General features: G+C 40.6%; 1 protein-coding gene across 3 annotated transcripts in view; it reads left to right on the top strand.

The window, feature by feature from the left end:
• Positions 1–25,771, top strand: part of LOC121875168 (cell division cycle protein 27 homolog) — a 107,807-nt gene that overhangs the window by 32,500 nt on the left and 49,536 nt on the right. For all 3 annotated transcript variants that reach the window (XM_042379605.1, XM_042379604.1, XM_042379607.1), the window contains exons 5-7: positions 6,131–6,292; positions 6,415–6,631; positions 22,070–22,250. In XM_042379605.1, the coding sequence (XP_042235539.1) occupies positions 6,131–6,292; positions 6,415–6,631; positions 22,070–22,250 (560 nt within the window). The remainder of the gene's footprint in view (positions 1–6,130; positions 6,293–6,414; positions 6,632–22,069; positions 22,251–25,771) is intronic.

Genomic DNA, 25,771 nt, shown 5'->3' with positions numbered 1-25,771 from the left:
ACTATAACATTAAAATATAATCTTGGGGAAAATGATAACTCCAAAATCTTTCTGCTCAGAAACTTGTTGACAAGCCATCTAGTACCGATATCTATCATTAGGATCAAACATCTGCATTACAGTGTTGTACTGTAGGTGCAATAGTTTCTTGACTCCTTTTCATGTGCCGGAGAACCAAGATGTGTGGCCAGTTTGTTCAGTATTTCAGACTTGTGCACATATGACATTTTACATTAATATTGTGATTAAAATGCAAATTTCCTTAACATTTATTTTCCGTTTTTACTATATTTCAGTGACTTGTGGCCTTAGCATGTACTGATACTCTATGCCTGTAAAATTGTACTGTAATTGTAGTAATGGTGGTATGTTAAGCTTCTCTATTACCAGTGATTCTTGTTTTTTATTTCACAATTTAACTTACTAGGTCCAAGAAGACTGTAACCATAGTGGGTCCAGAAGCCCAACAAGTCTTGTGGGTTACAGTTCAGGCCAACCCTCAACAATGATGGCAGGCATTAATCAAACAATTTGTATAACTGTGATATTATGGCTCAGAGAGGGTTCTGGGAAGTGAAAGTCTTCCCTCAAGGTTGAGATGTAAACAATTCTTGGTTATACATGAGCTTGTACATCATAGCCTTCCCCTGTGTAATATCAGCCATCTTTGAGATCTAACAACAAGCCACAGTACAACCATCTCCCTACTTCACACACCTCATTCTCAGGATAGATATAGTATATACTCTTCATAAACAAAGTTGTGTTTGTACCACATATATTAACACTTCGGGAAGACATCATTATAGTTGTGCCATATAACTCTTATATTAAAATGGATTCCAGCCTTTATTTCATATGGGTTGCAAAAGTTATTTCACTTGTATTAGCAGCTCAGTTGGTTGGTTGTATATCCAACCTTACTAACACAGGTGTTAAGGTTGGCACCTGGTCTCTCACTGTAAGTGACTTAGCTGTGCATTCAGCAGACCTGAAGTGTACAGTATCCAAAGAATTCTGGGAAGAAATCTCAAAGTAGCATAAACCCTGTGAATCATCAGTCATTGAGGAGGTTGGAAAAGAATTAAAGGTGCTAAGGGAAGATGCTCTTCCTGTAAGGCTTCAGCCCAACAACTTGGGGAAACTACAGTAGAACTTCGATATGTGGAGGGGGGGGGGGATAACACTGCTTGTCTGAACTGTTTAAAGAAAATCAGTTATGTTATTACTGCACTTCATCAACTAAGGTCTTTAAGTGTATAACAAAGTTACTAAAAGACTATTACATCAACACTAAAAAAAATATGAAACCGCTCTCTGGGTTGAAAATCAGACATCGTCTGGTTGTAAACAACAGTTTTCACAGAGATCATTGTTATTTACTGTTTACTGTAAAGTTTTATTTCTAAGTAAGCACAGAATTTATCTTCTGAATAAAATGAAAACTATACTGTTCAGTACTGTAAAGATAAAAATAGGAACAAATAAGTGTAGGGGTCTATTGTATGTTGAAGACAGTGTGTTACCTGGGAGCAGCTGGCTGAGGGTGGGGTGGGCATAGCATGGGTGGGTGGCTCCCTCCTCCTCTCTCCCCCATGGTCCCTTTAACACGTCTTTATGCATTTCATCCTAATTCTCATATCATTTAGGTTCGTTTGGTGCCAGGTTGATAAAATATTATCCTAAGAGAATCAACTTTCCTGAAAAAAGAATCCCACACTGAACACCATGAATCGTTTGTTTACAAAGGCCAAACAGCTCATAGGCTTAGCTGCTTACCACAATTTCTGCCTTCAGCACTTAGTAAATTAGTATAGTACAGTTGTGTATTTATCACCACTTAATAACTACTACTGTAGTGTATTTATTATTACTTAATAATTAATATTATAGTGTACAGCATTATGCATCTGCATATAGTACCCTGGTTTATTCATTAATCAGTTAACTAAGTGTACAAGTAGCCAAATTGAGCCATCATATAACACAAAGGTAAGAAATAACATTGTTAGGAAGGTATTTTCATATGAAGTACTATAGTGTGTTAGGGTAACCCTGTTGTAAGCTGTTCTGCTGAAAGCTCTCATACGAATGCAGACCTTCCAATATAGCTTATCCTTTTATTTTCACGTCATATTACAAATTACATATTGTATTTTCCTGTAACTGAAGATGTTATATTAGTCATGGTGAACCATAAGAGGCCAATCATATGAGGTTATAATACTGAATCAATAAATAAAGAAACTTGACGAATGTGGCAACACCCGATCAGCCCCAGCCTGCTTACCTACTCAAGTGTCTTAGTTCTCAGTAGGCCTATAGCAAATCTGATTAGACCACTGTGCAGTATTCAGTGACTAACGCTCGTATTATTAAACAACATCTTCCCTTGAAGGGGGTCGTCATGTTTCGACCCGAGTTTTAAACTAAATGAGTCCTGAGGGACACCGCAGTACTGTACTTAACGGGGAGGTGTGGTGGTAAAATTAACTAATTCCAATATATATATATATATATATATATATATATGTATATATATATATATATATATATATATATATATATATATATATATATATATATATATATATATATATATATATATATATATATATATATATATATATATATATATATATATATATATATATATATATTATCATGTAAATCCACAATGAAAACGTGGATAAGATAAATCTTGATAAAATGGGAAAAAACAACGGAGTACCTTAGCTTCGTCTTTATTCAAGACATCTTCAGATGTCTTGAATAAAGACAACCAATATATATATATATATATATATATATATATATATATATATATATATATATATATATATATATATATATATATATATATATATATATATATATATATATATATATATATATATATACACATACATATATATATATATATATATATATACATATATATATATACACATATATATATACATATATATATACATACATACATACATACATACAGTATTACCCCGCTTTACACGGTTTCACTTTCCGCGATTTCTCAATTACTCAGTACCTTGCCAGAACCGGACTTTCACTTTACGCGGTGCATCTACTCATATACGTGGTGAAGTCTAATTTTTCTTTTTTATTTTTTTATTTAGCTCATAAAATTCATACAAATTACCCTGCCAGAATATAATTTACTTTGCTGAAATTCTTACAATATGATGATCTAATTGAATATAAACATCATGGATTTTGCATTAGACATACAAATTTTAGATCTAATGTAATAATTTGATTTACACAAAGCAAGTATTTTATCGTTTGTGCAAAATATATGAAGTTTACATTCAAAATTTTCCCTGACCTGCAAGGAATCTAGAAATGTCAATTATATTATCCTAACTTTAGTCTGGGTTATTATTTATTACTAAAAATGTAAATACAGTGACCCCTCGTTTAACGAACGCCTCGGTTAACGAAATTTCGGTTAACGAACTGCCTTCCATAAGGATCTTCAATTCGGTTAACGAACAAAAATTCGGTTAACGAATTTCTTACGAACCGACCTCAACATGTTTTCGCTTGCACTGGCCGGGCAACCAGCTTTAGTATCAGTCCACCAATACATTAATCGGTTCTAGGGCTTAAATTCCTAACTATTTTAGTAAATATCAAGAAGTTTATACTATTCAATAATTTTAAAAGTTTAATATTAAATTTTTTAGTCATTTTAACAATTATTGAACATAATTGAAGGTAAAGTGACTAGTTTAATGCGCAGCATCCAGCCTCTTAACACAGCAAACAGGCGTTAGTCTCTCTGTTTTCACTGGAGGTAATATCTTGCTTGAGACTCTCTTCAACTAAACGCTTTTTTTCTGTGTTTCCAAGCAAATTATTGGTCATTTTGAAATATATTTTACATATTGACAATATATAATGCAGTACAGTGTTGATTTAAAGAAAATAATCTTGAAATACACCAAGAGAACTAAAATTTTATGGGTGAAATGGTGCCATGGGGTGACTTCTCTTCCACCCCAATGCCTTCTCTTCTTCCTTCTCCTCCACCCCCATTGTAATTCCCATCATCATCATCATCATCCAGGAGCCTTCTACATACACACCTCAAAGTAAGTGAAATTTTCTACCATTTTTGTTGAATTTAGGAAATTTTCGGTGAGCTGGAACCAATTACCCAAAAACCCATTGAAACAATGGTTTCGGTTAACGAACGTTTCGGTTAACGAACGACCTTCTGGAACGGATTGAGTTCGTTAACCGAGGGGTCACTGTATACTATTTTCTCCCAATCGCTTCTCTGGTAGGGAGGGAGGGTGGAGGTGGGGTATTTTGATTGACAGATAGTGTCCTTGAAGAATATTTCTTTGTTTATTTACTGAAGATATTTGTTTTAGCTCATAAAATTCATACAAATTACCCGGCCAGAATATAATTTACATTGCTGGAATTCTTACAATATGATGATCATTTTGAATATAAACATCATGGATTTTGCATTAGACATACAAATTTTAGATCTAATGTAATAATTTGGTTTACACAAAGGAAATATTTTATCTTTTGTGCAAAATATATGAAGTTTACATTCAAAATATTCCCTGACCTGCAAGGAATCCAGAAATGTCAATTATATTATCCTAACTTTAGTCTGAGGTATTATTTATTACTGAAAGTTAAAATCTAGTTTTTTCACCCAAACATTTCTCTGGTAGGGATGGAAGGTGGGGGTGGGGGGGAGGGTTGGGACCAACTGACCCAGCTGGCGTGAGTGTGAGGAGGGGGGGAAGGCAAGGTGGGGTACTTTGATTGACAGATAGTGTCTTTGAAGAATATTTCTTTGTTTATTTACTGAAGATATTTGTTTTAGCTCATAAAATTCATACAAATTACCCGGCCAGAATATAATTTACATTGCTGGAATTCTTACAATATGATGATCATTTTGAATATAAACATCATGGATTTTGCATTAGACATACAAATTTTAGATCTAATGTAATAATTTGGTTTACACAAAGCAAATATTTTATCTTTTGTGCAAAATATATGAAGTTTACATTCAAAATATTCCCTGACCTGCAAGGAATCCAGAAATGTCAATTATATTATCCTAACTTTAGTCTGAGGTATTATTTATTACTAAACGTTAAAATCTAGTGGTTTCACCCAAACATTTCTGAGAGAGGTAGGAGCTAGTGAGCTGGGAAGAGAGGGGGGCGATTTGAGTCCATTATTTGAATGGACATTAACCTGGCGACTGTATTTCTCTTAAATATTAATTGTGTGAGCATACCATCATAAAATTTAGATGTTATTTTTACTACAACATAGGTATTGTGTCGGAAAAAGTGGAGTTTGGGGGTCGGGCCAGTCTCTATTGGAATTAATCCCATATGTTCTGTTGTTCACTTTACGTGGTTTTCACTTTCCGCGGTACCTTGTGGGTTCAATTGACCGCGTGGGTATTACTGTATATATATATAATTTATTTTTATTTTATTTTTATTTTTTCCCAGTGACCATAGCACTTCACAGAGTCCAAAAAAGTGAATTTTGATATATTGAACTTTGATTTATCGAGGTTTTACTATACAGTACAGTGACTGGAGCATTACTGTACTAGATTTGGGCAGTGTTGAGGTAATAATTGATAGCACTACATAATATTTTTTTTATTTTTTTTCTGAAGGATTAATATTTCACAATTGATGTAGCTAGTGAAAATTACTTAATGATAGAAATGAGTGTCAGCTGAGGCAACCATAGGTGTAGCCAGCTAAACTTAACTACTGCTCCAGGAGGATGTGTTGTGCTAAGGCTGACCTCTCACTGATGTAGTGGTTTGGTCATGTATTAATATGTTGATATTTAAAAAGATTTTGAGTTAGGTTTATTGATATATTGTGCAGGTTACAGTAGAGTACAGTATATTGATATCAGCTTTTCCTCTTATCATCAAACCCTATTTTCATGGTCCCCTTGGAGTTACATTTGCTTTGAGAAAACTTAGTAAACTTTGTATTTTCTTCAAGTTTGTCAAATAAAACTGCAGGATTTTGTTGGTGTGAATAATTTGCTACCTGGTACTGTATGTTTAATAGTGACAATTAATTCCCACTTTCAGATATTATGTAGAAACACAAAAGATTCTCCTCTGGTCCTCAACAAACCAGCTGTATTTGCACCGGCAGGGAACAATAGCAACTTCCAAAGTCCCCCAACGGGTCAACCTAATCCAAGCGTTCGCAGATCATCACGCCTATTTGGTAACAGTAACTCCGTCAAGGTAAGAAGATGTTTCCTGCTGAGTTGCCAAGACAATTTAAAATGTTCATTATTTATTTTATTTACTTATTTCTTTTTAATGTATATATGCTGTAGATATTGATGATGAATTTTGACACACAGGAGAATAACAAGAGTCGTTTTGTGGCGCCAAAATCCCCAGCTCGAAAAACGAAAACCAGATCCTCAAAGAGTCAATCAAGTCTTTCAGAACTGAATGAAAAAAACAAAAGTGAAAATCAAGATATTATTTCCCCTGCTGACAAACCATTCCCAGAAAAGCCAGCCACTCCCCAGAATCTCGCACAACAAGCACTCTCCATTCAGAAACACTCCGCAGGTGAGTGTAGGGTTAACACGAATGTGATTTTACAGCTTGTGGCTCAACAAGTGAACAATGAGTCAAAAAAAAAAAAGTGATAGTCTGCCATTATGCTGAAGGCAGTGACCTGTTTAGTGGTAGACTACACCAATTTCCCCACTAACGTCATTGTTAGGTTCAAGAAAACCACGACTTTGAGGGAAAACGATTTCACCATTGACAATGATATAAATAGGGGTTTTGTTCCTTGGGTACATTTCTGGTCAAAATTTTCTCAACTTGCCACAGTTGTTTCACTTTCATCACTATCACCTTCTTGTTTTAAAGTTTCAAATAAACTTAAGCTTTTACCTGTATGGAGAGCAACCAATATGGAGAGTTTCATTTATGTTGATCTTCGATCCAAATGTTCAGCAGTCTTTCCATATTTTACATAATGCCACTTCTGTTACGAGTTAACTTTGTTGCAGATAATAGAGTAACACTTTCAACACATGCTCTGATATTTTCTGCATTTCCACAAGTTGTTCTTACCTACAGCTCTCGCTGTGAGCACAATTCACTGTCCTCCTTCAATCTCTCTGCCACATCTAATTTAACTTCTAATGTAACACTTTTCCTTTTCTTTCTGTGACCACAACTGGTAGTGGTCCATAATGCATGTTTAGCACTCATTGCTCTAGGGGTCAAATAAATTTATAATTGGATTTTAAGTGAATGTTGGAAGAGCATCAACCAACCACTGAACAATAATAAATATGGCACCTACTCTGGTCACTTACACAACCTGCTGTTAACACAGTCAGGCATTGAGTGCCTTCATACCCAATTTTTTAAATTGTTGTACATTTATCATTTTTATACATAATTTTATTTTTATTTTTCAACAACTTTATAATGAAATGACGTTAATGGGGGAATTGGTGTACATTATTCAGGCAGACAATAATCATCAATCCTTTCTCAGTGAAACTAAGGTTGAATCAATGCTTTGAACATCCATCTTGGTGGTGACTTAGAGAGCTCAGGTTCTCAACTGGCTCAGCCATGTTAATATTGTTATTATTATCCACTCTGTATCTGTGTTTTTCTGGCTAAATAAACTGTTTCAATTCAAAGGCTGAGGAAGGATCACATATCCCATAACCATTCACCCCCAAAACAGGGTTTTGTACATCTACCTTCACGAGCTTCCTGTCTTCAAAGAGTTGTGTTGGTGGATATTCTGAACAACACTTATTCTACATTTTATCTTTATTTTTTATTTTTTAATACTAAGTGAATATGATAAAATTGATTGAAAAGCATTATAGGAAGTGTTAAGAATGTGTGATAAATGAGAAATTTTTAATAAAATTTAGTTTGAAGTTTTATAAGAATTATAGATTTTCCCTATTGTTTCTAAATGTTATTGGTTCTCAAAGAAATCACCAGATCAGGTATTTGGAGAAATTATTTTACTCGAGTTTCACACAATGAGGAGCAGCCATTAGCCCCTAAAGTAGGCCAATCCCCCACCCCTCTGCTACCACCACACACAAACAAATAAATATTCTGGCAAAAAATCTTTCATAAGTTTTTGTTATGAATTGTAGGAAATAGTTTATTGGGTGCGGCTACACAAGACAAAGTCCTGTTTGGGCCACCTAAGTATAAAATAAATTCTGTGTAATAAAAATACGTGTGCTGTACTTGCCAGAAGTGAACCAGTTTACCCCAGTACCACCCCAAATGTAAAAAAAAATATATATATATGTTGGAACATGAAAGCATAAAAATGTATAGGAGCTCTCATTATATGTTGTACTGGTGTACAGTAAGATCTTGTATTTTGTGAGTAATATAGACTGGAAAAATTGCGCCAAATTCAAATTCGCCAAATGCAATAAATAAACTAATGGGAAAAATAACAATATAGACCGGCCACTCTACATCAACCTCTGATTTTCCCATTTATAACCTCCAAATGATACAAATTCTGCCTTTATTGACCTGATTGTGCTTTCCGGAAACTAGTTTTTTGGCCTTCCTCAAGTAATTTAATCACACGCTGCTTATCCTGCGTCGAGTACCTGGCAAACATAACTCCCTTATGATAGTCTGGCATGTCCTTTTCCTTATTTGGCCCCTTAGGTGTGTCTGTCCCACCCCCCACCAGCACCAGTAGAGGTAGAGGCCATTATCTTGACTCGACAGGTGGTAGCACCACCCAAAAAAGCACACTATAGCAGCCTGGGCAGTCTCTAGGATGGCGTGGGCTACAACGCGATAGTTGCATTCTTGTAAACCTCTTTTACGTTCACCACCGGCAATTTGATCACCAGAACACTTCTTGGAAACATTCTTCTTACCTTGTCTTTTCGTATTCACCGCTAACACAACAAAATTGGAGAAAACAGCGAAAATCACGGAGTAATCGACAGAAACCGCGCGATTCAACAGATCATGTGATGTAAGCAGGGAGCTCTGCTGTAAACCGTTATTAGTCCTCACTGCGAAACATTCTTTTACTTATTCTTTTCATACGGTATTTATGGGTAACAGCAAAATTTGCAAAAAAAAAAAAAAAAAAAATTTAGAGTACCTCTCAAAAAACACTTCACAAACAAAAGACACGAATCAATTGAACATGTGATGTCGAACGTGAACTGTAAACATTGCATAACCCCGCGCCACAATTAAAACATTGAGGATGGAATCGCGCTATAGCCAACATTCGTTTGCAAAAGTTCGTGTTTTACAAACAGCGTTCCCCTGTTCATCAATCGCGTTACAACCAATTCGTGTTGAAAAACACGCGTTGTAGTAGAAATAACTGTAATTGGTGTGAGGGCTGTGACATCATTCAAGATGGTGGCCAGCATTAAGCTGGCTCGATCTCGCGAAACTCATGATATTTTACGCGAAATATAAGGCTTACATTAGGTAGTGCTAGCGAAATGAAATTTTGCGAAATATGAGATCGTACTGTACATCATTTCTCATACATTGCTAAGAAAGACAGTACAGTATAGGAAGAAATTTTCTTTATACATCATTCATTTCACATAATTTACGTTGTCTGCATCATCCACTGTTTTATGTTAAGTCTGTGTGTGTGTGTAACTGAATCTGATGCAGAACTGGTGTTACAATGTCTATTATAATGTACAAAAGAATCGTAATAAGTAACACACGTGCCATGCAAGTGTTAAGTTTGTACCTCAACAAAATACGTCGGTCACCTCTCACATGCCTGCGCACTGTGCCATTGTTATATATAAGTAACCACAGAATTTGCAGAAAATTCATCTCGATGTGCTAGTGTGCCTTATGAATACAGTAAAGAAAATCAAAATACCATATACTGTTGGTGTAAAAAAATATTATACAGTCGACCCTTAACATACGCGGGGGTTAGGTAACAGAGATACCCGTGAATGTTAAAAATCCGTGTACTTTTGCTGCTCCCCAAAAAAAACCCTGGCCCCCCATGTCCTTATTTACCGTATATACCTGTGTGTAGTTCGAGTTTTTAAGACCAAATTATTTGGCAAGAAATGGGGGTCGACCTCTTAACCTTTAATAGTTAAGTTAGGTTGAAAAATATTTACCAGTAACTACCAGTAAACAATGGAAACGACGCACCAACGCACCACCAGCTGTTAGAGTCAGTACAGTTGCCAGGGCAGATCTCTTGCGTCATCATAGCAAGCCCAAAGTAGCCAAATGCATGGTATGGCATGCACAGGACGATGTAAAACAAATTATTCATTTTTTAAAGTTTATTTATAGATACTGTACATAAATTTTTTTTTCATTACATTTGAAACATCAATCTTTGTTAATTAAATTTGAAACAAAAGAAAACTACGATACCGTATTTTTATTAAAATATTACATCAGAAGTATATTTTACCTTAAATGTGACTGAATGAATATAGTCTCAGAAATAAATATGGAAATGTAATATTTTGCCTGAAATGACGTACATATTACAGTGGAAAGTGGGATAAAATCATGACGAAAACAATGACTCGCTTTCTTTCGTTGTTCAAAAGATTTTACCGTAATTGCTTTTCGAATGGTTTTCAGTTAAAAAACTGTTGTACCGTACTGTATTACAATAATATTCTATCCTATCATTAGCCTCATAATCCCACAACTGAAAACCATTCGAAAAGTGATTACGGTAACATCTTTTGAACGAAAGAAAGCGAAAGTCATTGCTTTCGTCACAATTTTATCCCATTTTCCACTGTAATACGAACGTCATTTCAGCAAAAATATTACATTTCCATATTCTCAGAAATAAACAGTAGTTTTGTTGAAACGTAATGTACAGTATTTAATATTAAAATGAAAAAAGAGCTATAAAAACAATTAATACTGTACACCCGTAATGTATTGGCTGGCATCTCCACTTTTCCCTGCTCCCGCCAGTCACCACTCCTCACCGCTCTATCCCTCTGCCTCCTCCACATCGTCACTACTGTTGTATTACAATAATATTCTATCCTAATTCACTGGAATAAATTCTAAGATACCATATTTCTGAATATTTTTATTAAAATCCATCAAAATCATTTTCCCTGTCATCGTCTTCAGCACCAAACAGCTCCTCCCACTCTTCACCTTGAACAGGGCTAGAGGGTACGTGTTTTTCGAATCGTTTTCAGTTGAAAAAAATGTTACATCACATGTATAATTTACCTAAACAGCGCCTGAATGAATATATTCTCAGAAATAAATAGTAGTTTTGCTGAAACGTACTGTATTTCAATGTAAAATGTGGTGGGATGTATATCCTAGACAAGGTTCTTCAAACTCCAGGGCACGAGCAGTAGATATATTCCATAAGTAGTACAAGACTTGGCAGGATAGCCGACCGATACAGAAGCCGGAGCCAGCACAAGGGACTCCGTGTCGTAGCCAGGCCGAAGCCGATCTGAGGGAAGTTAGCTAGCTAGGCAAGGAGAGTTGCTAGACATTACTAGGACAATAAATGAGGTCTTCTAGTTACTTGACTAGCGCAGTACAGACATAGTACACCGGGACATAGTAAGTAGGCATAGGCATTCGACATAAGCATAGATATCAGACATGCTATAATAATATATAGTAATACAGACATGTGAATAATAGTACAATTAATGGTAACAGAGTCTTGCCGTCAGGCGTGTTCACATATCTTGGTATTTACATATCTATACACCTCCCTCCCCCTTTATGCTCGTAGTGCAATCTCGAGCGGCTACGGACTCTTTTTCCATGAGTCGGGGGGAGCGGCGAGGGACAATGGGAGGATCAACTGACGAACTTCGTTCCTGGTCTGGGAAAGGGGGCACAGGGGACGGGGAGGAAGGTTCGTCGCTAGAGGATGGCACTGGGCGGAGGTGGCGTCTGTTTCGCCACCACACACGACCACTGGGGAGGCGGACTTGGTACGAACGGGACTCGCCACGGCCCATGACGACCCCGACCTTGTCCCAGCGGTGTGACGTCGGGTCCTGTATTCGTACTTGCTGGCTGACGGTCAACCTGGGAAGGGGGCGGGCGTGGACGTCATAGTGGCTTATCACTTGGGCCATCCGGGCAGCCTCACGGCGGTCACACTCGTCCACCTTGATCTGCCATTCATCTAAGAAGGACTGGGGGTGGGCAGGTACACAAGTACGAAGGGGGCGGCCATACAACACCTGGGCAGGAGAGCATCCGGCAGGGGTAGGGGTGTTACGGAGTTCCAGTAGGCCCCTGTCGAACTCCTCGCAGTCCAGGTTCCCCGTCGGTGCTGTCTTGAGGATGAGGTATTTTGCGGACTTTACCGCTGCCTCGGCGTGGCCATTCGCCTGCGGGTAATGAGGGGAGGTGACGATGTGGTGGACGCCCCAGCGTTCGGCGAAGCTCTTGAACTCGGGGAACGCCCACCGTCGGTTCGGAGGCGGAGAGGCACTCCGACTTCCCGGAAGAAGCGACAGAACATCCGGATGACCCTGGAAGAGGTGGTGTCCCGACCACAGGGAACTACCACGGGCCATCCAGAGAGCCTGTCGGCGACCACCAGGAAAGACTTTCCGGCCACATTAAAGAAGTCGGCGGACACGGACTCAAAGGGCCGCTTCGGGAGGTCATTGCACAGGTACGGCTCTTGTTGCTGGCTGGGCTGGAGTTGCTGGCAAGGCTCACAGGCCTCCACCGTGCTCTTAATATCGGCGTCAATACCAGGCCAGAAGACGGTCTGACGGGCTCTGCGCCTGGTGGCTTCAACGCCGCGGTGGCTGTCATGGAGGCGGGATAAGGTGCGCCGGCGGAGGGCAGCGGGAACGACGATCCTGGGGCCGTACAACACCAGCTCTCCGTCCGCATAGAGGCTATCCCTTAGCTTCCAGAAGGGGAGGGCGGAGGCGTGAATGTCGTAGCGGTTGGTGGGGAATCCAGCGGAGACGTAGTCGAGGAGTTGGACGTATGCCGGGTCTTGAGCGGCGGCGATGCGAAGCTCCTGGAGAGTCCTATCGTCTTCGATGGAGGGCGTCGTCGTCGTCTTGTCAGCAAGAGAAGTGGCTGTGTGTGTCACTAAAGACCGAACGTGAGCCGCGGCCGTGGTACAGTCGACTTCATCTTCAGGTGTGGGGCGACTAACAGGGGCTCGGGAGAGGGCGTCTGGTATGCACAGAAGCTTCCCGGCGCGCCACACAGCTGTAAAGACGTAAGGGGCGGTCTTCTCTTTGAGACGTTGGAGGCGAGGATTTTCGATGGCGTCCAACGTGTAGTGATTGAGGATGGGTATGAGCGGGCGATGGTCCGTCATGAGGGTGAAATGCCCAAGGCCGAACAGGTAAAGGCGGCACTTGGCCATAGCCCAGGCGACTGCCAGCATCTCTAGTTCGATGGTGGCGTATCTGGTCTCCGTGTCCGTCAAAAACCTGGAGCCACACTGAACTAAGCGCAGTCTACCCTGGCCGTGATCTTGAAGGAGGGCATATCCGAGGCCGTATAGACGGGAGGCGTCGGTCTGGAGGACCACTGGTAAGGACGGGTCGAAGGGTGCCAAGACTGGTGGTGACAGCAACGCCTTCTTAACATTCCTGAACGCTAGGTCGTGGTCAGGAGTCCAGAGGAAAGAGCGCTTGGGGCTCATGAGGGGGCGTAGAGGTTGGGCTGATGTGGCGATTTTAGGGGAGAAGTCGGCCAGCTGATTTACCAGGCCCATAAATGAGCGAAGGTCGGTCAGGTTCGCTGGAGTAGGGAAGTCCCTGATGGCCTTGACCTTCTCCTCATCAGCTGAGATCCCCTCTGGCGAGATGTTGTAGCCGCAGTAGTTAACTTGGGGGGCGGCGACCACAAATTTATCTTTGTTCAGGGTGATACCATGGGCACGACATCTTGTGAGCATCAGATGAACTCGGTTCAAGTGGGCCGGGAGATCATCGTCGAAGAGCAGGATGTCATCTACGACCTTCACGCAGTTGGTGACACCCTGCAGAGCCATATCCCCACGGAGGCAGTACGCATCCCCCGTTGCTGCGAAGCCCATGGGTCCGCGGCAGTGTTGGAAGCGGCCGTGGGGCGTGATGAATGTAGTGAGGTGGCGATCTTCTTCCGCCAGGTCGACTTGCCAGTACCCATGTAGTGCATCCGCCGTGGTAAAGAACTTTGCAGACGGGGTGACGCTGCGGACTGCTTGGATGGGCGTAGGCGATGGATGGGCGGGACGGGAGACCTGCGAGTTGAGATGGGTGAGGTCCACTGTGATGCGAACACCTACAGGCTTGGGTGCCAAGACCATAGGGTGGCACCACTCGGAGGGCTCCTCACCGGCGTGTCTGATGATCCCCTGCTGCACCAGAGAATCGAGCTCCGCCTTCACCTTGTCCCGTATGGCAAAGGGGATAGGCCTGGGTGTGTGGATGGCGAAAGGCGTCGCGCCAGGCTTGAGGTGGATTCTCATCGGGGGGCCTGTCATCTTCTTGAGCGGCGTCTTCTGGAGGTCGGACTTGGAGACAAGGACGTCGCTGAACTGACGAAAAAAGAACTCCCGGGCGGCAGCAGGTGTGGTCATGGCTGAAACAGGTATCTCTGCACACCTGTTGAGGTGTGTCACGGCGAGGATGGGCTTTGGGAACTCGGATGAGACGATGGCCAAGTCCTGACAATGGCCACATGACAAGAGAGGGGTTTGGATGCCCTCATGGACGTGGACTGTGGCAAGGCAAGACTTGGGACCGAGCTGTAGTGTTGCCTTGAAGCAACCCAAAGGTGGAGACATCGGGGACCCGTCCGCTGTGAGCACGTCGTTCATGGCTGTGGGTGACAGGCTACTCCTGGGAATGTTGAGGGCGTCCAGGTGTGTTGGTCCAATCACCGTGATGTCCGCGCCCGTGTCAGGTATCATCAGGAGGTTGGAAGAGTTGGTACCGTAGGACAGACGAACATTGACGGGCTTGGGGGACCTGTCACTCGAGGCATCATCCACGCGTCGGCATCCTTTGTTGTTCTTGGGAGACGGTGGTGTGGACGTTCTGTCGGGCTGTGAAGAGACGTTTTGACCTGGAGATGGAGGCTTCTTGGTGGACCTGCAACACTTGGCGAAGTGTCCTTGCTTGTTGCAAGCGTTGCATGAGACCTTGTTGGCAGGACATCGAGTTGTGCGGGGCCAATGGCCTTGAAACCCGCAGTTTCGACATTTACTATCAGCCGCAGGGCACTTTCCTGGACCGTGCTGGCGCTGACAGTTTCTGCAGGATTCGGGAGAAGAAACTAGTGACTGTGACGGGGGCTGTGGAGAGGACGCCGTCTGCATCTGGCGTTGATTCCTCTTGTAGGTGGAGACGGCGTGAACTTGAGATGGCGATGAGTGTATAGCTGAGGCAGCCTCTCTTGTGGCCTCATACGACCTGCAACAGGTGACGAAGTCGGTGAGGGAAGAGGCGGCGTCGAGGGTGAGGAGTTTCTGAAGCAGGTCCTCGTCACGTACACCCATCAGCAAGATCATCTTGAGCTGGATCTCAGCACAGGTTACAGGATCGCCTGTACATAGGTCCACCTCGGCTGCTAGGTCCTTAAGTCGTGCGTAGAAGTCTGAGAATGATTCCCCAGAAGCTTGTTTGCAGGATAGCAGTTCCCTACGACGCAAAGCTTCATTGCGGAGGCCACGGAAATGACTCTGCAAGGCGTTTAAAACCTCTGTCACTGACATGGGGGAGTCAGGGGGAATGGCTAGCGTGTGCTCTAGGAGGCGTTGAACATCGAGGGAAATGCACGATCTTAATTGGATGAGTTGTTTATGAGGGGGCATTCGGTTGAGGTCAGACATAACAGCAAAGTCTTCGAAACGACGTCGCCATTGACGGTATACTTGATATGTTGCATCAGATTGAAGAGGTGGGGGGCTGGGAACTGAAGACTTGCTGTGCAGGGGTGTACTCGAGACGGCAGGTAATGGAGGAGGCACGGAGAGGTCGACGAGAGTTGAGACTGGAGCAGGTGGTTGAGAAGGCACTGAGGCATACCCAAGAGGGATAGGTGACGTGTGAGGAGGCGTTGTCTGAAGGATAGATGAAGAGGCTGAAGCTGGCGAATTGGTTGTGGCAGCTGGTGAAGTCGTCCTCGTTGCCAGCAATTCCAATAGTTCCAGGAATTTGCGGTTATCAGCTTGGTGTTGTTGTTGGAGTTGAAGACGGTAAGCTGATTCCTCTGACTGTCTTGACAATTCCACTTGACGTCGTTTTTCCTCCTCTAATTGACGTCTTTGGACTTCCTTCTCTTGGGAAACTTGTAGAAAGTGAATTAACTGACGTATATCCTGGCTCCCATCCTTTGAATTTGGTGCGCCCGGCGTGTGAGGCGTGAGGGGGCGTGGGAGGGTCTGTGAGGCTTCGTCTTCCTCATAATTCCCCAGCAAATCGTCGTAGTCAGACATCTCGTGTTTGGTATGGTTGCGATGGGAAAGACAAGGAGAATAAGGTGAAGTGCTATGTTTTCGTCAATGTACTTGCCTAAGTGCAGGAACTGACGGGCAAGCAAAAGAGTATTGACTGTAATATTTGTGAAGTTGAGTGGTGGCGGTGATACTGGTCTCTGTACTCCTCCGGGCGAGATGTCGGTGATGACTCAGTCGAGGGGGGCAGTGGCTTGCGGGCCGGCGCAGACGGAGGATGTATGCCTGAAGTGCTGTCTTGGAAACTGGGCTGAAAGGGTTTCTGCTACCTGTAGGGCCCCAGAAACATAGCAAAACAGACATCAAAGGCACTGCACTTCACTTAGGGCACTTCACAAGGTCACAAAGCACTTTAAATCCAGGGGCACTGTAGAGTACATCTTTTGGGCGGGAAACAGACGAGGCCGGCTCTTGCAACTTGTGAACTGTCGTGTTGGAGCTACTCAACTGCGCCATGTGGTGGGATGTATATCCTAGACAAGGTTCTTCAAACTCCAGGGCACGAGCAGTAGATATATTCCATAAGTAGTACAAGACTTGGCAGGATAACCGACCGATGCAGAAGCAGGAGCAAGCACAAGGGACTCCGTGTCGTAGCCAGGCCGAAGCCGATCTGAGCGAAGTTAGCTAGCTAGGCAAGGAGAGTTGCTAGACATTACTAGGACAATAAATGAGGTCTTCTAGTTACTTGACTAGAGCAGTACAGACATAGTACATCGGGACATAGTAAGTAGGCATAGGCATTAGACATAAGCATAGATATCAGACATGCTATAATAATATATAGTAATACAGACATGTGAATAAATGGTACAATGAATGGTAACAGAGTCTTGCCGTCAGGCGTGTTCACATATCTTGGTATTTACATATCTATACATAAAATAGGATAAAATACATGACGAAAACAAAAGACTTTACCTAACCTTCTGATGTTCAAGAGATGTTACTCGTTTTTTTAATAGTTTTCGGTTAAAATACCGTTATATTACAATGATATTCTATTCATACTGTGCTTGATATACTACATTCACGGAAATGTAATATTTTTGCTGAAATGACGTACGTATTACAGTGGAAAGTGGGATAAAATCATGACGAAAACAATGACTTTCGCTTTTTTTCGTTCAAAAGATGTTCCCGTAATCACTTTTCGAATGGTTTTCAGTTAAAAAAACTGTTGCATCACAAGTGAATTAGGATAGAATATTATTGTAATACAACAGTTTTTTAACTGAAAACCATTCAAAAGCGATTACAGTAACATCTTTTCAACGAAAGAAAGCGAAAGTCATAGCTTTCGTCACTTTCCACTGTAATACGTACGTCATTTCAGCAAAAATATTCCATTTCCATATTCTCAGAAATAAATAGTAGTTTTGCTGAAATGTAATGTATTTCAATGTAAATTAGGATAAACTACATGAAAACAAAAGACTTTACCTAACCTTCCGATGTTCAAGATATGTTACTCATTTTTTTTAATAGTTTTTGGTTAAAATACTGTTATATTAGTGATATTCTATTCATACTGTGCTTGACATAATACATTCACGGAAATGTTATATTTTTGCAACTACAATGCTGATGTCAACACAAGCGTGGTTACAGCGAGACTGACTGAGTGAGGGAGAGCTATGCGTGTGTGTGTGTGAGGTTGCGGGAGCGGGTGGTGTCCCGTGTTCGGTGCCGTGCGCGATTTGAATGTACTTCAATTCCTTCAATGTACAGAATATTCCTCCGGCGGGGCAATCCATGTATGCTAAACCCGCGTATGTTAAGGGCCGACTGTAGTAGGGGTATACTCTGTGGGAGATGGAGTGTACCTGAGAGTAGTATGGCAACACACCAGGAGTCACTGTATACCTCACCGCGGACATTTAAGTCACACAAGTGTTCCAACACCAAAAAATGAAAGTTTGGAAAACCTTATTCAGTTCTTTTACAATGGAGGGTTTGCATGTAAAGAAATGGAATGAAAAGAATTACAAAACTATGTCTGGATATGCGGCTGGGGAGAGGAGGAGGGAGGGAGTGCTGGCTGGGCTGAGAGGATGTCTCACCTGTGCTCATCAGCCTGTGATCCCTTTATAACATAGTACAGTATACAATTTCACCATAACTTCCATATAATTTAGGTTCATTTGGTGCCGGGTTAATAAAGATTATTGTAAAATAATATATTTTCCCAGAAAAAAGCTTAAATGCTCAACCCTAGATGAGTTAGTGTCATTAAATTCCAAGTGACTTTGTTTACATATCGCAAACAGTTGATTGCCCGCACTGTCCTTCACTATGTCATGTTAACCACAACATGTCTTCATTGCTTACACCCTGGTTTATTTATTAATCAAATTGAATCATTGTGCATCACTCAAAGGTAACATAATGTTGTCAGGGATGTATCTCCATATCAAATACTATACAGTGGTCCCTGGTTAACGAGCACAATTCGTTAACCGAAACCATTATTTCAGTGGATTTTTGGGTAATTGGTTCCAGCTCACCGAAAATTACATACAAACTAAAAATAAATGCAGTAAAGTACACTTACTTTGAGGTGTACATGTTGAAGGCTCCTGGTTGATGATGATGATGATGATGGGAATTAGAATGGGGGTGGAGGAGAAGGGAGAAGAGAAGGCATTGGGGTGGAAGAGAAGTCACCCCATGCTGCCATTTCACCCATAAAATTTTTGTTCACTTGGTGTAATTCAAGATTATTTTCTTTAAATCAACACAGCACTGCATTGCATTATATATTGTCAATACATGTTTGTAAAATATATTTCAAAATGACCAATAATTTGACTGGAAACAGAAAAAAAGTGTTAATGTTGAAGAGTCTCAAACAAGATGTTTCTTCCTCTGAACTGGTAAACAAACTAACGCCAAGCTTGGTGTGTTGAGTGGCTGTTTGGCGCACAAAAAACTAGCTTCCTGTACTTCAATCTTGTTCAATAATTGTTAAAATGACTAAAAAATTTAATATAAAACTTTTAAAATTATTGAATAGTACAACCTTCTTGATATTTACTAAAATGGTAAGGAATTTAAGTCCTAAAACCGATTACTGTATTGGCGGACTAATACTACAGCTGGTGGGCAGTCAAATGCAGGCGACAACATGTTGGGAAAAATTCGTAAGGAATTCGTTAACCGATTTTTTTTTCGTTAATTGAATTGAATATTCTTATGGAAGGTAATTTGTTAACCAAAATTTCGTTAACCGAGGCGTTCGTTAACCAAGGGGGTCACTGTACACGTACAGTACAGTATATTATGATGACCCCGTTGTAAGCTGATTTGTTGAAAGTTCTCTAGGAACACATCCTAAGCTTTCAAGGGTTATTACTGTACATGTTGGAATGCATATACTGTAGTATTCCGAATTACGTACATTAATTCGTATGGGGAAAAATTCCTCATTATAAAATGTTTCACTGTAAGTCACATTTCTTTGGAACATATCCCCAATATATAATGAAGACTCCCCCTCCCCCGAATAATGTAGGTGAATGAGCAGACGAGATGGAGAGAAGTGAGGAGGGATCAGGGAAGGCGGGAGGATGAGCAGAGGTTTAGCAATGAGGAGCCATACATTTACCACAAATCATTTTTCCCAAATTTAGCAGCCACGAGGCTTTGTATTCTCGGCAAAATGAAGGCACAAGATTTGAAAGTACACCCTACATCGGTCAATGACGTTAGTACCCTACTGGGAACACATTAATCAGTGGGTTTAGTACCCTACTGGGAACACATTAATCAGTGGGTTTACTACCCTACTGGGAACACATTAATCAGTGGGTTTAATACCCTACTGGGAACACTTTAATCAGTAGGGTTAGTACCCTACTGGAAACACATTAATCAGTGGGGTTAGTACCCTACTGGAAACACATTAATCAGTGGGTTTAGTACCCTACTGGGAACACATTAATCAGTGGGGTTAGTACCCTACTGGGAACACATTAATCAGTGGGGTTAGTACTCTACTGGGAACACATTAATCAGTGGGGTTAGTACTCTACTGGGAACACATTAATCAGTGGGTTTAGTACCCTACTGGGAACACATTAATCAGTGGGTTTAGTACCCTACTGGGAACACATTAATCAGTGGGTTTAATACCCTACTGGGAACACTTTAATCAGTAGGGTTAGTACCCTACTGGGAACACATTAATCAGTGGGTTTAGTACCCTACTGGGAACACATTAATCAGTGGGTTTAATACCCTACTGGGAACACTTTAATCAGTAGGGTTAGTACCCTACTGGGAACACATTAATCAGTGGGGTTAGTACCCTACTGGGAACACATTAATCAGTGGGTTTACCCTACTGGGAACACATTAATCAGTGGGGTTAGTACCCTACTGGGAACACATTAATCAGTGGGTTTAGTACCCTACTGGGAACACATTAATCAGTGGGTTTAGTACCTACTGGGAACACATTAATCAGTGGGGTTAGTACCCTACTGATTAATCAGTGGGGTACCCTACTGGGAACACATTAATCACTGTTAATCAGTGGGTTTAGTACCCTACTGGGAACACATTAATCAGTGGGTTAGTACCTACTGGGAACACATTAATCAGTGGGTTTAGTACCCTACTGGGAACACATTAATCAGTTAGGGTTAATCAGTGGGTTTAGTACCCTACTGGGAACACATTAATCAGTGGGTTTAGTACCCTACTGGGAACACATTAATCAGTGGGGTTAGTACCCTACTGGGAACACATTAATCAGTGGGTTTAGTACCCTACTGGGAACACATTAATCAGTGGGGTTAGTGCCCTACTGGGAACACATTAATCAGTGGGTTTAGTACCCTACTGGGAACACATTAATCAGTGGGTTTAGTACCCTACTGGGAACACATTAATCAGTGGGGTTAGTACCCTACTGGGAACACATTAATCAGTGGGGTTAGTACCCTACTGGGAACACATTAATCAGTGGGTTTGAACTTTTAGGGGTTAAATATGTCAGAGGCCTCTAGGTTATGGCAGGGTCTGCCATGGAGTATTTTAGTATCATTAATCTCAATTCACAAGATTTTTATTTTTCTCGGCTATAAAATCGGATTTCATGCTTCACTTGTTCATTTTTACTACTGCATGTGTACAGTATTTGCTATTTTTCAGATAAAGATTTTATTTTTTATTTTTTATTGGGGGGATGTGTAGACCTACATTATTCTGACAAGAATTTATATTGTTAATTAGTAACTGTAATGAGTGTCATCCTATTTATTTGCTTAGATATACTTATATTTAATGTAAATATGAGCAGGCTTGGTTACAAGGTACTTGAAACGCACAACAAAGGTACTTTTTATACCATATATATTTATAGGGTGTGATTTAGGGTGCCCCCTCTACAGTACAATACAGTAATTTATTCACAAAGAGCCAATATGTAATTACTGTACGAGTAAATCAATGTTATTGAAAGAAACAGTTAGTGACGTTATTAATACTATGTCTTAAATGCTTTATCTTTATTTAATTCTTTTTCTTGGACATAGAGGGACTGATGTCACTCCTACGTGACATGGGTGCATCATATCAACAACTGGCACAATACAACTGTAGTCGATCGGTGGAGTTATTGACTGCCCTACCCACTCAGCACTACCGTACAGGATGGGTCTTGGCCCATATTGGCAAGGCATATTTTGAGATGAATGATTACCTGCAAGCTATCAAGTGAGTCCATAGTACAAGTACTGTACAGCTTTCTAGTTCTTCATGTGACAAAAATCCTCCTCTCCCTTCCCCTTTAAAAATATAATCAGTGCATATGTAAATAAGAGAATGGTGAACTCCTTCCCATAGAACTGATTTACCTTATATTTTGTTTGTTTCTTAGCTACATTAGAGTATTTTTATTTTTACTCTTGCTCTGTAATAAAGAAAACAGTTTTACTAGGGTGGGCTACTATCCTTAGTGATATAAGTTACGAGTTTATTCACATACTCAGACTTGAATTATACGTAGAGAAGACAATTATTGTTGTTAAAATTTATTTTTTATTTCGTATAAGTGACCAAATTATAGTAGTATATTGTACATAAGTGCCGCACAGTTTACTGTTTATGTAGTGTTTCCCCTCCATCACCTGCGTCACCTACCATTCCCCTGAGTTGCCTACCATTCCCGAGTCACCTAGCATTCCCTGCATCACCTACCATTCCCTGCATCACCTACCATTCCTTGCATCACCTACCATTCCCCTACATCACCTACCATTCCCCTACATCATCTACCATCTCTTACATCATCTACCATTCCTTACATCATCTACCATTCCCCTGTGTCACCTACCATGCCTCTCTCCTACTACAATGCTTTATTCTTCGCTTGCAGTGCTGGTAAGTGTTACTTTTTGAAAATTATTAATTACAAGTATATGTATATGGGCCGATAATTTTATATTGTATTTTTGTTGGGGGGAGTAGAGGTGCCTCCATGAGTTGGAATTTGGGATAATTTGTTAAGGCCAGAGCCCTATACATGCCGAGTTATCAGTGTTTTACTGTATATGTAAACACAGCATTTTGTGGTGTTCATGGAGTTTGTAGCAGCTTATGTGTTCAGCAGTGCCCTGCGCAGGGAAAGAAGGTACAGGGATTCTCTGTATCCTTTGTATGTTAGCAATGAACGTTTGATTCGTTACCATCTATTTCCTCGCCAATAAATTTTATGGTTGTGAGGAGATAGGACAAGGAGATCTCGTGTCGTCCTCACACATACTAGATTTTGGTGGCTTTATGATTCTACTGCAGTGGAAGTTTTTAAAGTGCAATAGGAGATACCACAGTATAAGTAGGGTCATTACCCAAGTATAAATTTTTGCCGGACTTCACCTACATTGCAATATTTTTTCAAGGGGTGGGTCACTTCAGGGATATATTCAAATGTGTAGAGTAAAGACTTCTGAAGGGAATGTATGTAATTATTGGAAGATGAATAATAATAATAATGAGAATGCTGTCATAATAATAATTTTGCTTTGGTGATACTTAAGTTAATAAGTCAATATTTTCTCTCCCTCTCTCTCTCTCTCTCTGTCTCATCTGGTTTATTTAAAGGCAGAATTCACTGGCTTGACCACCATGTGCCATGCATTGTTTTTGGTCTTGGCCATGTTGGCATTATCCAGCTTTCTGAGGATAACTTGGTTCCTACTTTGTTTTTCTTCTTTACCTCTTCTAAGGGGACCATCAATTCCTCCTCAGAGAAATTAGGTCTTCTCTTGGATTTTGGCATGGAGACAATGTCCTGTCTTCCATCTTTGTGTTGACAAAATCAGCTCACAGGCTAGTGTTGTGAATGGCTGAGCAACCGCCCCCAGTAGTTGTTAACTGTGCTGGGATTGAAACGTGAGGTAGATCGTCGACTTTGATGTCATTGTCTGCATCATATTTCGTAGCCAAGATGTAACCACCACGTGACGTGATAACTTTATTTTTGAGTATGGACATACAGAATATTCAAGAAAAAAGTTATCATAAGGTGAAAAACTATGAGAATAAACATTTCTTTGTGTGCCAGTTAGAGTTAGCAGGATGAGCTGGTGGGAGGGTTTTTTTTTTTTTTTTTTTTTTTTTTTTTTTTTTTTTTTTTTTTTTTTTTCAAAACTCGTAATTTTGGGGATAAACTTAGCTTTCCTCACTTTCACCTCTTTTTTTGTTTTCAGCTACGTGAACACAATCCTGAATACAGCATGTCCCCCCAAAAAGTTAAAAAAATAACTGTCACAGGATCAAAAACAAAGGGAAGAAACATTTTGTGTGTAGGAGTGGGAGGGGGAGCATCACTGTTGCGAGGCTTGAGGGTGGCCACGAGTGACACAACTGTGTTAAACTTTGATTCAGCTTTTCCTTATGGTTTTAAATAGTATTTTATTAATATTTTAATGTGTTAGGTAGTAAATTATGGTAGTTGTATACTGTTCATCATTACTGTAGTTATGTAGGCTTTTTGTTGTTTGTGAACTGATTTTTTATTTTTTTATGGTATGATATTGGGTTCTTCATGTCATTGGGGAACTGAACCCTATTTTTCCCATAAACTGTACTGTATTCTTTTATTAACTATAAAAAATTTCACAATGGGTGGTTTTTCAGGAACCTAACCCATTCATATAACTGTACAGTGTATATGGTATACTGTACACATTCACATTATCTCACACTGCATAAGGCCATACATATGCATACATTCTAGAATATAGAACCATACTTACATCTAGTAACACTTTAAATAACAAAAAACTTAATTTCTTGAAAGTATATCATAGGTATGATTATTTTACTTGAACTAATTTATCATTAGGATAAATAAGTCACTCTGTGTTAGTGTAATATGCTGGCTGTTGTTTTGAACAGTTGTGCCTCCCTGCTGATATGGACGTCCGGATAAGGGATTTTGTGTGAGTAACGACATCGCTGTGCCTTGACCCTTTCCCCGTGTCGTTTGATGTCTTAATTATTCCCAACAAGTGTCATTAAGTCGCCCCCAAATTGAAAGTGCTAATTTGAGCTTTTTTCTTACTTTCATATTATGAGAATAACAAAGTTATCATATCTGGCACTTAATTCCTTTGAAATGTGGGTAACTAGTGAAATTCATGTTTTTTTATGAAAACTATTAAAAAATAATATTTTGTAACTGGTATTGTGAAGGTAAAGTAGTCTGAGGAGTGTACTTGTACCGCAGGTTGGTAATGTACCCTGGGTAGGGTGCGCAAGCGCCAGCACTACTCAAGGAGATGTAAAAGTGAGCGGGACACCAGAGTTACTGGTGTTTCTCAAGGAATCCGTTCACCCCACCTCATCTCAGTGTGGCTGATACATGCATTAAAAACACATAGCTGCACCAGTATATATATATATCCTTGCAAGGAAGTGGCACAACTCTCCCAACACCCATGGCTCTGTAAAGGTAGATAGAGTCATTAGCTGAAACATATACCAGAAGCAAATAACACAATTAACTGGTAATTAGTCAGTAAAAATACATCACATTCATGCCACCACAGAAAATGGGGCACCAATAACAGCGGTAGTTCAACAGCATTCCTCAGCCGCCATAAAATGGCTAGAAACTTAAAGCATATACAGTCAACCCTCGTTAATTCGGACCCCTTTAATCCGGATTTCGGATAAATCGGACGAAATCGGAACTGTCCGTATCAAATTTCTGGTTCTGGGATTGTCCCAAT

This window comes from Homarus americanus, unplaced genomic scaffold (assembly GCF_018991925.1).
Source record: "Homarus americanus isolate GMGI-L3 unplaced genomic scaffold, GMGI_Hamer_2.0 scaffold36970, whole genome shotgun sequence".
In the NCBI taxonomy this organism is placed as follows: Eukaryota; Metazoa; Arthropoda; class Malacostraca; order Decapoda; family Nephropidae; genus Homarus; species Homarus americanus.
Note: the sequence above shows the minus strand (reverse complement) of the source record. Positions and strands in the feature narration are given on the sequence as shown.